Source organism: Rattus norvegicus, chromosome 14, assembly GCF_021556685.1.
Source record: "Rattus norvegicus strain SHRSP/BbbUtx chromosome 14, alternate assembly SHRSP_T2T, whole genome shotgun sequence".
NCBI classification, from domain to species: Eukaryota; Metazoa; Chordata; class Mammalia; order Rodentia; family Muridae; genus Rattus; species Rattus norvegicus.
In genome coordinates this window covers 17,235,287-17,252,088 of record NC_141547.1, presented here as the reverse complement: position 1 = coordinate 17,252,088, position 16,802 = coordinate 17,235,287, and the positions used below count along the sequence as shown (strand labels likewise).

Sequence of the window (16,802 nt, the reverse complement as noted above, 5' to 3'; positions counted from 1 at the left end):
AAGGAGCCAATATCCCTGGGGCAGGAGTAGCCAGGGGAATTTAAAATTGCAGGAGATTGTAAAAGTGAACTCCAACATAGGATCTGCTTGCCTAAGAAAGACTGTGTGTGTGCATGAGTGTGCGTGTGTGTGTGTGTGTGTGTGTGTGTGTGTGTGTGTGTGCGTGCTCACATGCATGTGGACATATGTGTATGTGTCTGCGTGCCTGTGAATGTATCACAGAACGCGACTCAATCAAATCAAACTACTACTGATTGGCTAGCTCTCGTAACATTAGAGAGTGGAATGTAAGCTAGGAACAAAAATGTCATCAATAGTCTAACACAGCTGGAAACTCTGCATTAAAATAGTGACCACCGTGGCAAGAAGTGCTCAGGACAACAGTGGGCTGAGTGTTACGGAGCTAACTAACTGCTTTTTTGGGTGGGGGGAGGGCTTCTGCAGCTTTTATTTTTGCATGTAAACCACGAGGGGAGTCTTGATGGTGTGGGCACGCTAGAAATTATGCTGGAGTTCTGAGGGCTCCAGAGACTGGCTGGGAAGTCAGGTGACAGAAACAATGATTCAGACCTATCACATGATTACAGAGCTGGGGTCCAGGTGGTCAGGGGTGGACATCAAAGGAAGCAGTGACATGGGAGGGGCAAGCACTGGGCTGGTCTTGAGCCGCCTGGATGACATCAGGGGCAGAGGATCTGGTAGCTCCAGGGATCTCCAGTCCATGCTTTATTGGCCAGGGAGTCCCTGAAGGAGCTGCCAGCAAACTTGGCTTTACTGCCCAGCTCTTCCTCCACTCTAAGGATCTGATTGTACTTGGCCAAGGAGCTTAGATCAACAGGGAGCACCAGTCTTGACCTGCCCAGTGCAGAGCCCCACCACCAGGTCAACAATGAAACTGTCCTCAGTCTCCCCAGGTCGATGGGACACCATGATACCCCAGCTATTGGACTGGGCCAGCCTTCATGCCTACAGAGATTCAGTCACAGAGCCAATCTCGGATTCACTTTGAGCAGAAGGCAGTTGCAAGACTTCTCTCCTGCAGCCTTGGCAATCCACTTAGGGTTGGTCATTGAGAGGTCATCCCCCACCTTCTGGATGCCTGTGCTAGCTGTGAACTTCTGCCAAGCATCCCAGTCGTCCCGGTCAAAGTGGTCTTCAATGGACACCATTGGGTAGTCCTGGTTGAAGGCTTGTACAGGTCAGCCAGCTGGTTGGGTGTGATGTACTGGCTGGAGTCATCTGGAGACTTGAAGTCCAGGTCGTACTTGTCAGCCCTGGAGAACTTGGAGGCAGCCACATCCATGCCGATGACAACCTGGTCAGTGTAGCCAGCCTTTGCCATTGCAGTCCTGAGCAGCTCCACTGCTTCTTTCTTCTCCGGGATGTTAGGTACGAATCCTCCCTCATCACCCACATTGGTGGCTTCTTTCCCGTACTTCTCCTTGATGACATTCTTCAGGTTGTGGTAAACCTCTGCTCCAATACGCATGGCTTCCCGGAAACGGGATGCCCCCACGGGCAAGATCATGAACTCTTGCATGGCCAGTTTGTTGCCAGCATGAGAACTGCTGTTGACCACAGTGAAAGCTGGGACTGGCAGGATGACTTCGGGGTTGCTGGCCAAGTCAGCAATGTGAAGGTAAAGGGGCACCCCCTTCTCCATGGCAACAGCTTTGCAGACAGCCAGGGACACTCCCAGGATGGCATCTGCACCTTCTCGATTACAAGCTGGTCAATCTTCTCTTACTCCACAACATTCAGTTTCTTGCTAACCAGAGCAGGTGCAATAGTGTTATTGATGTGATCAACAGCCTTTGAGACACCCTTCCCCATGAAGCGGGTCTTATCATTGTCTCAGAGTTCTAAGGCCTCATGGATGCCAGTGGACACACTGCTGTGCACCGCAGCTTGGAAGAGACCTTTTGCAGTGGAGATCCACCTCAACAGTGGGATTCCCACGGGAGTCAAAGATTTCTCTGGCATGGATCCTAAGAATAGAGATGGTGAACTTCTGGCCGTCGGATCACTGCAGAGGAAGGAAAGAGGGTTCTGTAGACACGGAAGGGAGAGCTAAGGACCTAACTAACTGCTTTTTAATTGAATTTAAAGATTGGTTCATAGGAAGAAACACATGACTGGGGCTGTTGGCTGGCCGCAAAACCATGGTTTGAGAGCTTGGAGGCCTGAGGAATAAGCCTATTGTTATTCATATTTCTCTCTAAATTCATATTCCTATGCCCTCAAAGAAGTTTCTTTGTGCAGTGCATGGTGGTTAATACAGAAACTCAACTGATCAAAATATAGAGACAAAGCATCATTGAAGTATTCAGTCAAAATTTGACATTCATATCATACATACTTTCAAATTCAGGGACCATTGTATAAGAAGGCAGGAAGTACAGGGGACACTTACATAAAACCCTGTCTTCTGGGCATGACCGCTGCACTCCTGAGCTCAGAGTCACTGTGGTTGCCTGTGCAAGACCTGCACAAGAACAAGCCAGGCAGCAGTCAGGTAGGAGGGACTGTTGAGCTCCCAGTGAGGAGCTATGGATGGTTGATGTCTTCTGGGGGAGTGAGAGTCAGCTCTTTAATGGTGTGATCCTTTGTAAGTCAATCATCCTCCAGTGGATAATCCCACATCCATGAGCACATGGTGTGATAGTTTGTACATATTTGGTCCAGGGAGTGGCACTATTTGGAGGTGTGGCCTTGTTGAAGTAGGTGTATCACTGTGGGCAGGGACTTTAAGACCCTACTCCCAGCTCCCTGGAAGTGAGTCTCCCATTAGAAGCCTTCTATGGAGGAACACCCTCATAGAAGCAGGGAGGTGAGGGATGGGATAGGGGATTTATGGACAGGAAACTGGGAACGGGAGTAACATTTGAAATATAAATAAAAACTGTCCAATAAAATATCCAATAACAAAAACCCCTTTTTATTAGTTACATGAGAATATTATACAGTGTATTTTGATCATATTCACTTTTAAACTTCTTCCCTACCACCCAATCTTTTGTTCTCCTCCTCTTCCTCCTCTTCCTCCTCTTCCTCCTCTTCCTCCTCTTCCTCCTCTTCCTCCTCTTCCTCCTCCTCCTTCTCCTCTCTCTCTCTCTCTCTCTCTCTCTCAAAAAAAAAAAAAACAAAAAACAAAAAACAAGCAAGCAAGCAAGCAAGCAAGCAAGCAAGCAAGCAAGAAAGAAAGAAAGAAAGAAAGAAAGAAAGAAAGAAAGAAAGAAGAGCTATTGGTGAAGACTAAGCCTAGTTGCGTCAGAAGACCCCAGCATATTTGAGATGCCAGGACCATGAGCTGATCACCAAGAATAGCAGAGGCAGTGGGGTGGATCAACCTGAGAATAGAGTGCTACGGAGGGCAGAGCTGGAGAAGTGAAGCTGGCCCTTTGGAGGTGCTGAGAATATCATATGTGGATCCCAGACATTGAAACAAGAAGCTGTAACATTGAAGATGCCTTGGAGACCCCAAGATGTTTGAGATGCCAGAGCTGTGGGCCCTCTGCTGAGGGAAGCTGCAAACAGGGAGTGGAACAGCCCAGGAGAAACAAGTTTGTTGTGGTCAACAAAGATGAAAAAGGAGCTAGAAATTTGAAGACCATTTTGACGTCAGACGTGGAGATGCAGAGTTTGGAGTTTGCCCAGATGGTTTTCTGTCTTGATTTGGGGATTACAGTGAAGTAATAGAATGAATCTCAGAAGAGACTTTGGACTTTGGACTTTTTAACATCGTTGAGACTGCTATAAACTATGAGGATTTTGGAAGTTGGACTAAATGTATCTTAATTGTGCTATGTTTGGGTATGACCCCCATAGACTCATGTGTTTAAACAAGCCTATGGGGGGCCAGGGAGTGGAATGTGATGGTTTGTATATACTTGGCTCAGGGAGTGGCAGCATTTGGAGATGTGGCCTCTGTTAGAGTAGGTGTGTCACTGTGGCTGTCACTAGCTTTTCCTAGCTGCCTAGAAGTGAGTCTTCCATTAGCAGCCTTCTGATGAAGATGTAGAACTCAGCTCCTTCTGCACTGTGCCTGCCTGGATGCTGCCATGTTCCTCTGAACCTGTAACCCAACCCTAATTAAATGTTGTCTTTTATAAGACTCGCCTTAGTCACGGTCTCTGTTCACAGCAGTAAGACCCTAACTAAAACTCACGGGTAGCTTATGGGTTAGTTATTTGTTTTTTGAATGGCATGAAGTACAGCATAGGGAGGCGGGGTCAGATTGGAGGAAGTTAGGTAGAGAAGTGAGTGGTGAATATGATCAAAATATATGAAATTCTCAAGGAACCAATAAGAATGCTTCCTTTAAAGAGAGGAAAGAAAGGAAGCTGATTAGCAATAGGAGAAACAGTGAAAACAAAGGATGTAACTTAAACCTGGAGGAAAAAACTGTATTCTATTAGTAGATCAAAGACGAAGTGGGAGCCCAGAAGAATGACCAGAAAGGTAGAAGCACAGGTAAGTGCCGTTTAGACAAAATAACGTCAGCTTGTGTTAAAGAACACGATGCCTGAACTGAGGGGGGAAACGGTTGCAAAACTCACAAGTGACGCTGTAGCTGCAGCTCACTGAACTAGCACTGGGGCTGGCCTCTGTCTGGAAAGTTATTTACTGTTTGGGGCCTGTCGCCTGAAGGCTGCCAGGACGGCTCCAGATACAGCTCAACACATTTGTTCGTGAGAGCTGACAGAATGCAGTGCCAAAACTTAGGCGTTCTTGTAAATGATTGCAAACAAATCACAAACAGATTACAAACAAAGATCAGTTGAGAAGAATAGGTAAGGTGTCACTAGGGAGAGAAAGTGTAAAGTATCACAGATGTTCTACATGCGCACTCACAGGCGTCTGCTGTCTCAGTCCCTCTTTTATTGTTAGGAAGAGACACCATGACTAAGGCAGCTCTTGTAAAAGAAAGCATTAAATTGGGGGGCTTGCTTATAATTTCAAAGCTTTAGTCCATACTATAATGGCAGGGAGTATGGTGGCGTACAGGCAGGCCCTGGAGAAGAGTGACATCATGATCCATAGACAGAGAGGGAGAGAGAGACAGAGACAGAGACAGAGACACAGAGAGACAGAGAGAGAGAGACAGAGTCAGAGACAGAGACACAGAGAGAGACAGGGAGAGACAGAGAGACGGAGAGAAAAAGACGGAGACAGACATTGGGCCTGTGTGGATTTTAAAACTTCGAAGTCTACCCGTAGCGACACACTTCTTCAAACAAGACCACTCCTCCTGATTCTTTCCAAATAGTTCCACTCCTTGATAACTAAGTATTCAAACATATAAGCCTGTGGGGGTGGGGCATTCTTATTCAAAACACCACATCTGATGCAGTCAGTGTTTTTCTCATTAAAACAACAGGAAATCCAAAACTCTTAACTACCACATGATTAAAGGCGACATACTGTGGCAAAGTCATCATTATTGACAAAGAGTTTGAATTCTATCGTACTTTAAATTGCCCACGAAATATCAAGTGACAACCATGGACACTTTGAGCGGATGCAGTGTCCTTTCTATGGATGCAGCACAAGCATACATGGCAGGCACCTTTCAGACATGTGGCTCCCAGTGGCGTTGTTTACCTTCTTAATTGTTTTCCACATTTTCTAAAGGGCACAGAAGCAGCATAGGACAGTACTCCACAAAGTCAAAATTACTATTCCGTTGCTCTCTTATTTGTACCATGGTATCATGGATATTACTCTTAAATTCTTGGGCCTCAGTTTCCAGGTCTGACACCATGAGATGCTCATGATGTTTCTGTCATAGAGCATCTCTAACAATTAGATGGAATGCTATAGGGTGCGGACAGAGGTCCTGGCAATAGATTAAGCACTTGATACATTTTAGATTTTTACTACTTTTATTTAAAATGAACACAGCACACACATAAATATTTAATTCTAAGACAGTGAAAATAAATACAACTTTCGACTGGATGAAAAAGTTGAGTATTATTTTTAACCCAAATTCATCAAAGGTAGTTTACTTTGAGAAAGATCATGGCTAAACACTGAGAAAGGTACATTAATCAGAGAGGCAAGAGTGGGCCTGCCCCAACAAAGCAGGGCTCTTCCGCACCTCATTCATCTCCTTCTGCCTTTCTGTTGATTTCATGCTTCTCTGGTTTGCTTCCAGTTGCTTGCCCCTCTGGAATGAATTAACGTGACAGGATGCATCTAGAAACACAGATTCTTCTGACAACCATTGAACTTGGGAAGTATAATACGCATGTATTTTCCCCCTTATGAGGGATATCAATTTGTTTTGGGGCTGTAGATCTGGATAATAATGGAAACAAGATGTAAGATACACTGTATGTTTTCAGTTCCTGCTAGTTACAGGAGAGTTCTACTTTGTTGTCTTTCTTTACTCCGTTTCTCTTCAGGAGAGAATGCTGCATTCAAATAGCTGTCCTCAGAGAAGAAAAAACAAGCAGGTTAATCCCAGTTTTCCATGGCAGTCTCTACCCATGAAACTATACAATTGAAGAGAAAAGGATAGCTTAAATTTGTAGTTAAAATTTAGCACATAATTGCACTTCTGAAAGTTGTTTCCCATCTATACATCCAGATCAGTTGTAATTTGCTTTAGAAAGTTAGTTGATGGGTTAAATGAAACATCCTTTGGGGTAAGAATGTAACTTCGGTATGTAACAGAAAGTGGCTTTCTATTAAGTGGTAGCTACCGGAGTACCAGAGCAAGGAAACAAAGGTAAGAACCAGGTCTCCATAAGGATACTAAGACCTAATAAATACCAGCAAATAAGACATGTCCCTTACTTTGCCTACAGTCATCCTCACAGCAGCTTTCAGGGTTGGATGAGGATGTCCACGTAGCAACCGTCTTCTGGTAGCTCCCCAAAATGACCAACACAAGGAGAAAGGAAAGGGACACTTGGTTTATGTTCTCTGGGTTTTTTGGAAAATATGGAGGTGTTCCTTGGCCACATACATGCGAATCTACAAGAAGGGTGACACTGTAGACATCAAGGGAATGGGCACTGTTCAAAAAGGAACGCCTCCCGGAAGTGTGCAACCGAGGCTAACCTGGGACCGTCTACAGTGTCACCCGGCACGGCGTGGGCATCATTGTAAACAAGTCAGTTAACAGCAAGATTCTTGCTGGGAGAGTTAACGTGTGGACTGAGCACAGCAAGCACTCTAAGAGCTGAGTCAGCTTCCTGAAGTGGGTGAAGGAAGAGACTCAGAAGAAAGAGGAAACCGAAGAGAAGGACACCTGGGCTCACCTGAACCACCAGCGTTAAGTCACCTAGAGAAGCCCGTTTTGTGAGGACTAATGGGAAGGAGCCTGAGCTGCTGGTGCTCATTCCACACGCATTCACCGAATTCACAGCCTAAAAAAGAAACGAAGGACCCAGATGTAAAAACCAAGCCAAACCGACAACGCAACACAATACAAACAACCACAACCAAAAAGACCTGGTGGTGTCCCCACAGCTACCTGGGCACAGCCAGGTATGCTCCGCCCCACAGTTGCCTGGCAACAGCCACCTGTGCCTGACTATAAAAGGGGCTGCTTGCCCCCTCCTCATTCTCTCTTGCTCTTCCTGCTCTTGCTTTCTCTTTGTTCTCTTCTCTGCTCTGTTTCCCTCTGTCCCTGTCCCTTCTCCCCTCCTTCCCCCCAGGTGCCCATGGCTGGCCCCCTTTACTTCTCCCCACTTCTACTCTTCTTCTCTCATTAAACCTCTCCACATGGAACCATGTTGGCTTGGTGTGTGTACACACGGGCAACAAATGCATTTAAAAGAGAAGCTCTCTGCCCACGTTGATGAGGCAATCAATACCACACTAAATGTAGAACTCATCTCATTGAAGCTGCCCTTGGCCACACGGAAATGGATGAACTTCACATCTGCAATTGTGTTTTCCACCGTTGAAGATTAGACTTCAAGAGTGGGTAGCAAAGGCTCTTTCAGCTCCCCACTGAGTTAGGACTCTCTACAAGCCACACACACACACCCCTAACCCCCGTGGATACAGAATTGTCTTGTCACTTTGGGGTCTCTGCTCATGTTGTGGTTTTCTACCAAATCCCCGTGTCTACATCAACGAACCCACCACAGTACATTAATTTCATCTGCTTCCCCACCCCAAGGTCCATGTCCGCATAATAAAGCAAGTCAAATACCTATAGCTTTTAGCCAGCTATCAGACAATGGAAATAATCAGAAAACAGCCACCATTTGAGGAGTGTGACCAAGAGGTTAAACACACAGCCAGAGCTAGTTGTGTTTGGACTGACAGCCAGTGGTCTGCAGATGATGAAATACCATGCCTCCTAGTAAAAGCCCTCAGATTATACTTTTGTTTTATTATTAAGAAATAAGAGTGAGCAAATGCCAAAAAATAATTTAAAAGTCATTGTGGTAAATTCGTTTGGACCACTGTAAAAATATTCTTTATGCCAAAAAATAATTTAAAAGTCATTGTGGTAAATCTGCTTGAATCACTGTAAAATATTCTTTAAAGTGCCACTCTTAATTTGGCCAGCGATTATGTGAATTTTGCAATGATATTTATTTTCCAATATGGATAGTAAGAGAAATAAGACTTTGGGACTGGAGAGTTGGCTCGGCATTTAAGAGCACTGACTGGTTTTCCAGGGGCCCTGAGTTTGATCGTTTGCACCCAAATGGCCATTGGCATCGGTAACTGCAGTTCCAAGGAGTACGATGTCCTCCTCTGACTGGTGTAGCATCAGACATGCACATAGTAAACAGACACACATGGATAAAACACCCATCCACGTAAAATACAGTCATTAGATCATTTTAAAACCCAGAATGCTGACAGAAAGCATTATACATCGTCTTTGGCTCTAGTCAGCATTTTATTGGCTTTGTAATTTCTGAGTTCAGGAATGTTTTCATGTTGCAACAGAAACATGAAGTCCTGAGCTAAGTGCTTCATTTTCTCGAGACTCTTACCCTTCAGTAATACAAGATCCTTTTATCAAATGGTATTGTATAGGTTCTACGCTACTAGTTGGTGCTCAATAAATATCTCACTTGGCATAAGTGAGCAACATTTCAAGGGAACGATGTGATCATTACTGGCAAGGACTGTCAGTGTTCACTTCTTCCTCTTTTGTAGGATCATTGGAGCACAACCTTCAGATAAATGTGGACGGAATAATGCAGCAGAAGAGCTGAGGCCAGGAAGACAGAGACTCTATAAAGTATGCGAGGCATTTCATCTTAGGATGCTCCATTATTAAGACCTCACCCCCATGGGAAAGCATACTCTTCACTGTAGAGCACCATTCTCACAGCGGAGGTTGAAACGTTCCTTTGTAAACCAGACAGTAATAGGACATGTCAAGGTGAAAGGCATACTTCATACTGTGATCCTGGGTACATTCATGTGCTGATTGGGCCATATAAAAGGCGAGGAAGATGAGTCAAGTTGACCAGCCAGGACAGAAGCACAATAACAATAAAATCAATATCTCCTAGATATTGATCTAGAGTCTAGGATATTCCAGAGTCTAGAATATAAACACATTTCCAGACTGTATAAAATTCATTTCCAGCTACTAGTAAGTATAAAGATAAAAAAGTTAGCTTATCATGCTGCTGAAATCAGACAATATAGTTTATTTTGGAAGAGGGGAGTCTCCGGGTATTTTTATTTTAAAGGACAAAGTGTTAAGATCTTATCCATGAAGGAATTGAAAAGTATATGATGTGTTCTGCAACGATTTCTTCTTTTAAGAACTACTCACCAAGAACGTCTAGGACAAATCTGAGCTTCCTAAAATCAAGAGCGATCTATGGCTTCCTGCGGATGTTAATGCATGTTATCAGCCTTATTCTGGAGGTCGCCAGATCCCCAGTTTGAGCTTCTAGAAGGTCAGCCTGGATTTCTGGGAAGACAGAACTCATTAACTCCCTGTTTTGATGAAGTCCGATGCTATTGGAGTTGATCAGAATAAGGATATTCTCACCGAGAGCCACTCCGGGAAGCATCATTGCTGCAGAGATGAGGCCCGACTTCCTTCACATGTAATGTGCAGTGTGAGCTATCCTACGTATAGCAGAAAGCTCACAGTCACAGGTATATGTGAAATATGTGTGTTTTTCTGTAGCACAGTCCGATTCCTATTCTACCAGGACACGTGCATGTCTTGGCATTTGGCCCTTTAATTGTTAAGGAGTCACAGAGAACTGAAAGTGTGGAAGTGTTTCTTTGGAAATCAGTCATGGGTCTATCAGTTCCTTACAGACATGCACTCATTTCTTACAGGGCCCCAGTTCTACTCTCATGCAGCAGGATGGGGTGGCTTTTCACGTTCTGTCTGTGCAATTGCTGGGGCATGGAAATGCCAAGAGGCCATCTGGGGTCTCCCTTGCCCAGACTTCTCCAGTGATAGGTCTAACTCAGCTTTACCTCTTTCTAGGGACACTATTCTGGAAGGGGCATCATCGAGTCCCTTCGGAGGAATCCACCAATGTCTACACTGCCACGAGTCTCTTTCCATGTGCATGGCTCTACTTCCTGTCAAGTCCAACAGAAGCTTTTCCTGTCTCCCAGGAGAGCTGCTCGACCTTAGCAACTGGACAAATACTTGGTTGGATGGGTGCTGCCGTGTGCTACAGCATTTTTAGATGTTCTCTGGTCCTTTCCCTCTCCCCCAGCAGGTACCTATAGCCTCTCTACCTGCAAATAATGACAATGAAAAATCACTCCAGTCAAATGTGCGGGGTGCACAGTTCACTCCAGTTTGATACTACCATTCCAGAATGTTCCATACTACCATTCTAAAAAAAGAAAAAATTCTCTTTTCAAATCTCATGTCTGAGCTATAAATCCTTGTGATACTCAGTCAGCCAGTCATCTCTTATGTCAGGAGCTTTATTCACATTTTAATATATGATGTGAGAAAAAGGTATAGTTTATTTAAAAAATCCTTTCCATAAATGGTAAGTCTATCCCATAACCTGTGAAGAATGCTAAGTGCATTTCTGAAAGAGCGTGCATGAAAACTGAACAGGAGCCTGTGAACAGCTTCTGTGAGTGCTGCTTTAAGTGGACGTCCGGCTAACAAGACGTCCCCTGGACTGACAGGTAAGTGACCATGCTTCATTCCTTCATTCAAGAGGGTAGCCCCGTACCCACCATCCTCTTCAGAAAGTAGCTGTTGCTGCTATTACTAAACTGCAGAGAGAACCCTGCCCAACCACGTTATGACCCTTCATTTACACACCTAAAATTCTCTCTGCTGAGCCATAGTGGCCCATGAAACTATTTCAATAAATCAATCATTTGCTACCAGTCAAATGATTGACTTATTGAAATAGTTGCACGGGCCAATATATATATTTCAGAGATACTTAGAAAAACAAAATTAGATTTATTCAAAGCCAAAATTCTGCTGATGTTTTGAGAAAAGAGCTAAAAGTAACTCTGAAAAGCTGTTCACAATAGCAACATAGAAACATTTTGAGCAAGATAGAGGCCCAGGTTACATTCCCATTCTTCAAATCACCCTTCTCTGTAATTTCTGCTGCCCCAAAGGAGGAGAACAGGTCCAGTGGATCTGCGTGGTCAGGGCCCTCTGTTCTCTGTACTTTTCCTGTCTTCTTCACACTGCCTTCTGCAACACAGTCCTCAGAGGCAAGTGATGCAGGCCCGAGAGCACACAGGTGCCAGCCAGACCGGTTTGCCAGCGCACTGTTCTCCTGTGATGGATGGAGAAAGACAAACTAACAGTGTTAATGATAACCTTGTTCGTGAAGAGAAATGTGAGGTTGCAGAATAGCCATGACTAACAGTCAACCCCATGTATATTTTTAAAGGATCCTGTCAAAGGATACTTATGTTTTTACATCTGTAATCAATGAAATGACACAATGGCTACAGAATAAAATGCACACAGTTTGCAATATTGTTACCCACAGAGTATAGAGCATTAGAAGATCAAAGTGTAACACCTATAATGCCTGAACAAGTGTTTAATAACAACGTAAACTGTGATCAAGGCCCCAGGGAAAGATGATGACTCTAACTTTTACTCTATGTTGAGAGTGACTTCTTGATAGATGTCTTTATATCGTCACGTGATGCTGAGAACCGTCACTGTAGTGACTCACTCATTCACAGGGAGCCTGGGAAAGTTAGGCTAGAGGAATGGAGACTGAAAAAATACCATGTCACTGTTTTCCACGAGCAAAAAGATCGTTTAATATTTTACGATCACATGGAAAGGAAATAGAACCTTCAGAGGACATGGAGAAATATAGACATTTCATAATCAGGACTTAATTAGTGTATGCCTGTTGACAAATAGAATCATCAGTAGTTAATCTTATTAACCATGTAACATAAGGAAACTCTCTTGAGGGGAGAGAGTAGAAAGAAACAACATAGAACATTAGGAGAAAGTCAGAGCTGGCCTGTAGGCTGCTTTCCCCAGTTACTCTGACGAATGGCTGGCCCGCTTGCGTCTAGGCAGGGAGACACTAGAACTATACATGAGAGATTCCCTGCGTGGAGGTAGGGATGGAAAAAGCAAACACATTCCTGAGTAAGTATTCTCCATTTTTCTTCCTCCATCCTGGGATGGTTCCAGGTCAAAGGCAGCATGGTTTAGAAGAGGCAAAACCTAGACTAACTTTCATTGAAAAATACAAGGAACGTAGTTTTCGTGGAAAGCATGTTTGAGAAAAGTCCATCGAAATAGAAAGCCAAGGAAGTCATAAGTGGGAGAAATGAGATGAAGCCAGGTGAAACTAAAGCCCAGTTAGACTAAAGCTCTTGTTTTGCTCCGTTGTGAGTATTTAGGGGATGGATGAGAGAAATTTTGAGAAGCAAATGTTGATGTGTGTTGAGAGACGGATGAATAAAGCTATAGACGTTTTGTGTTGACCTAAGCTGTATAATTATCCACCCTGACCCTGTCCGGCTACTTGAAGTATAAAAGTTTCTATTGAAGTGAAAAAACTCAGATAAGACACCCCAAGATTTGAACACTGCCGTCCAGGGTGTGACATACACTTCCGCCAATGTCTGATGCAAGAGTGGTAGGATGGGTCCAGGCATGTGGGAATATGACAAGGATGGGTGCAGGTTTTGTGCTTTCAGAACTCATGTTGCCCCGTGATGGTTATGAAGATGTTCTGGTTCTAGGCAGGAGAATCAGTATGGGCACTGGGTCACAGCACAAGTATTCTACTGTCCTTTAAGCAACAATTGCTGCTGGTGACCTTGACACACACACCCCCTCCCATTGCTTCTGGGCCAGCATAAAAATAAAGGAGTCACTCTACTAGCTGACATCTTAGACCCTAACTGACATTGGACATAACGGAACACTGGCACTTGTGGGGCTTTTCAAATGCTGCCGCACTATTTTTTGAAAATAGTAAGTGAACAGTTTTCAGTAACTCTCTAGATAAACACAAGGTAGCCAAGTGCTCAAATCATGCAAAGCTGAAAGTCTAAGATGCTCTACTAACTAAGCTTATTAAGTCAGCTCGACTTCTAACCAAAGACAATGAAACTATAGCACAGATATGAAGGACACAGGTACAGTATTGCTGGAAGTTCAGAGGCTAGGTTCATGGGAAGTAGAAATAGCTTGTTTCCGTAGATTCAGTGGTCAAGCACATGCAGATTAGACTAGATTCCCAGTGCAGGTGAGTGGCACAAGACATGTGACTATTCATTTACTGTTTCTTTGTCCATCACACACCCCAACTTACCCTTAATCTCCACCACAGCTATAGTGGAGAGCTCTGGCCAACCTTGGGTTGCTGTTACATGGGTTCTTGACCATCCAACATTAAGCATTTTCCTGCACTCTGTGTCAGTCTCCCCAAGGCACTAGGGTCTAATTGACCAGCGTGCAAGAAGTAAAAGAAAGAATGAAAGTTACTACCCCTCCAAACTTCATAAACTTGGCAAAAAGATGGCTGTCTCCAGGCCCTGCATGGTTTTTGGAGGCATGGTGTGATCCTCGGGAATCCTAAGGGAAAGGAAATGATGTCACCCATAGTGGCAACTCTGAGACTCACTAATACCGGATAATATTAATTGTATATTAACTAAGACTCCTCATCGTTTGATGTGGAGAGCTTTTGGGGCCGCTTCTAGGAATTTGGTAGGAATTTGATATCAGGCTGGGACAAGGAAGTAGGCTCAAGGCAAATACAGGTGAGGAATGTGTTGTATTCCTTGTATCTGGATCATCCTGATAAACCCCTAAACACGGTGACTGAAGGACTTTGTTTATTGCCCTGCTTGTTCTTTGACTACCTTGTTTATGCTTTGTTTGTTCCTTGACTAGTTTGTTTATGCCTTAAGAACTGACCGTATTCTTTGGATGTATCTAGAATGATATAAAAGCAGACTGGAAAACATTAAACTCGCCTTTAGCCTCAGAACTGGCTGGGGTCATGCTACAGTGTTGTCTAATTGTCCTCACTCCTGGAGAGCCCGTTGACTGACTGAGCTGGCTTGGTCAGTTTGACCTCTCCCATGTCTCATGTTAATGCTCTGGATCTCCTCAACAATCAGCTACAAGGGCCTGAGTCCTTGACACGGTTCTGACTCTCAGGATGAAAACTGTGAAGATAGGCTTTTTGAAAAAGTATCTGATGTCTTTGGAGACACGTTTTCTCCTTTTATTTGCATTTCCTTAGTTCTTTGTTATCTTCTTTCTTTAGAAATAGCCAGTTACCCCAAAACATCAATTTTAGCTTAGTTTCAAGATGATAACAGCGCCGTTCCCTGTGGCCCCCACTTTCCTAATGCACACGTTACGACAATGTCAAGGGCCACCGCAAGTCTGGTATATGCTTAGCACTTGCTTGAGAGGATGCAGTTTGCATTTTTGCTTCCTCAAGTAGCCTCATGTCCTGTGGTGAGTTGTGTTTGCAGCGTTTGACTGTGAGGTAAACATTCAAGTGTGGTCTACCTCTAGAAAAGACCAGACAGTGAATCAGAGGCCTTTGATTCCTTTTTATGTTCCTGCTCCATGGATTGAGCAACCTTCTCCTCCCTTTCCCAATTTCTCAATCTGCAACAGAGCCAGCCAGCACTTTTTCTGTATCCCAGATTAAAGGGATCAACTTTAAGAACACAGAGAGCCTTTAAGACCATCAGGAAAGGGTCTAACTCCACCATACTTTCTTGTGTTTAGAAATCTAAAGTGGATTTACCAGTTGTGTTTTGATGTGGTTGGGATGTGCTTAACTACAGAGAAAAAGAGAGAACACTTTTGCACTTTTATTTAATGCTTGAAATGCATCATGAGTCACCTGTGTTTTGAAAATAAGGGTGGGGGCTGGAGAGACGGCTCAGTGGTTAAGAGCACCGACCGCTCTTCCAGAGGTCCTGAGTTCAAATCCCAGCAACCACATGGTGGTTCACAACCATCTGTAATGAGATCTGATGCCCTCTTCTGGTGTGTCTGAAGACAGCTACAGTGTACTTATACATAATAATAAATAAAATCTTTTTTAAAAAAAAAAGAAGGGCGAATTTCTTCAAATGAAACTATGAATTCACAGAAAATGTACAATGAAATCTAACAGTATACTATTAATTCATAGCATAAATCTTCCTCACATTAAAACTGCATGTGAAAGTGCAGATTGGTGAGTGGGGGTGCTGGGGGGCTTAAGAGCAAAGGCTGCCATTAGCATTCATGAACTCACAACAGCTGTGCTTCCCTGCAGAAGATCAAGCCAGACAACAGTCCAGCATGGAGAGAGAAGGATCTCACCTAGATGCACTCCTGGCTTAGATGCTATTGGTAGTTTATAGTTGCTGGGGAGTGCCAGTCCAGGTCTGCTTCTGCCCTCTGGGTATCCAAGTACCATTGTGCAATGGTACCAAGCACCAAGTGGGTAATGCAGACCAAACTCAGGTCCTCTGGAAGAAGAGACTACACTCTCAACCTCTGAGCTATCTTCCCAGCCCCATCATGTATGTTTTTAATTAGACTTTCATTGAGGTACTAGCTTTTATGGATTTGGCCAAAGCCATCTTTTGTGTCTTCTGTATCTTTCTAGAGAGGCGGATCAAAACAATCCCAATGCAACCGCCGAGAACGAATGGCCTGGCGAGTTCAGCAGTCTCTCGGTACCTCATCTGCTAAGTCGGATGATAATAGTTGTGTTGTATACAGTTGGGCTAGAGGTGTGGCTCAGTGACAGAGCGGTCACCTGTGACATGCAAGTCCCAGAATCTGACCACCAATCAATCAAACAAGCAGTCAATAAATGAAACAAACAAAGGAGAATATAAAGAAAAGAAAGGGGGAAAGCATCAGAATGCTGGGTCTATAAATCTATCAAGAACTATTTGTGCCTACAAGTCATAATTAACCACTCATATTTGCCCCTTTCTACTTTTTGTGCGTATATAGTTTATTGTTCTGCGAGTTGAATCAACCTTGAAGCACTTCAGTCACACAACTGCTTTCTAGATGGCACTCCTGGTGTCTTACGTGCACATTCATCTGGGAACTAGATACTGTACAGGCTTCTGTAACATGTCACGCGTGTCCAACCTGAGCTGTCTGCTAGAAACAAATGCTGATTCCTAGGTCCTTGTCTTCACCGTAGCTGGAAGAACTGTCACCAGGTACAATAGGTAATCGGATGTTAACAGGTTGTAATAAACAGTCAGCTGGACGTTAAACAACAGGTGAGTCGTTGGTTCTGAGTTGGAACTCCCATGATACAATTCGAAGGTTTATCCAAATCTGGACCAAATCTGGAAAGACTGCCGAGGATGGGTAAGTTCAACAA

General features: G+C 44.0%; 1 protein-coding gene, 1 long non-coding RNA gene and 1 pseudogene across 7 annotated transcripts in view; 1 reads left to right on the top strand and 2 right to left on the bottom strand.

Moving 5' to 3' along the window:
* LOC148001254 (uncharacterized) overlaps positions 1 to 16,802 on the top strand; it is a 56,018-nt gene that overhangs the window by 23,807 nt on the left and 15,409 nt on the right. For 2 of the 5 annotated variants that reach the window (XR_015636891.1, XM_087584522.1), the window contains exons 3-5: positions 9,139 to 9,223; positions 9,760 to 10,101; positions 10,445 to 10,868. Coding sequence is in view for 1 of the 5 variants with exons in the window: in XM_087584522.1 (XP_087440648.1) it covers positions 9,139 to 9,223; positions 9,760 to 9,885 (211 nt within the window). In the remaining 4 variants the exon portion in view is untranslated. Of the gene's footprint in view, positions 1 to 9,138; positions 9,224 to 9,759; positions 10,102 to 10,444; positions 14,446 to 16,802 lie in introns of those variants that run through there. The other 3 variants (XR_015636890.1, XR_015636893.1, XR_015636892.1) reach the window with 3 other exon arrangements.
* On the bottom strand, positions 681 to 5,625 carry LOC148001255 (alpha-enolase pseudogene; annotated as a pseudogene).
* On the bottom strand, positions 5,867 to 9,910 carry LOC134481725 (uncharacterized). 2 transcript variants are annotated; one of them, XR_015636895.1, is made up of 4 exons: positions 9,770 to 9,910; positions 7,272 to 7,379; positions 6,805 to 6,984; positions 5,867 to 6,433 (listed from the first exon to the last, which is right to left on the bottom strand). It is a non-coding gene; the product is annotated as an uncharacterized LOC134481725 (long non-coding RNA). The 2 variants fall into 2 exon arrangements; XR_015636894.1 differs by lacking the exons at positions 7,272 to 7,379; positions 9,770 to 9,910 and having other exon boundaries at positions 6,805 to 7,100.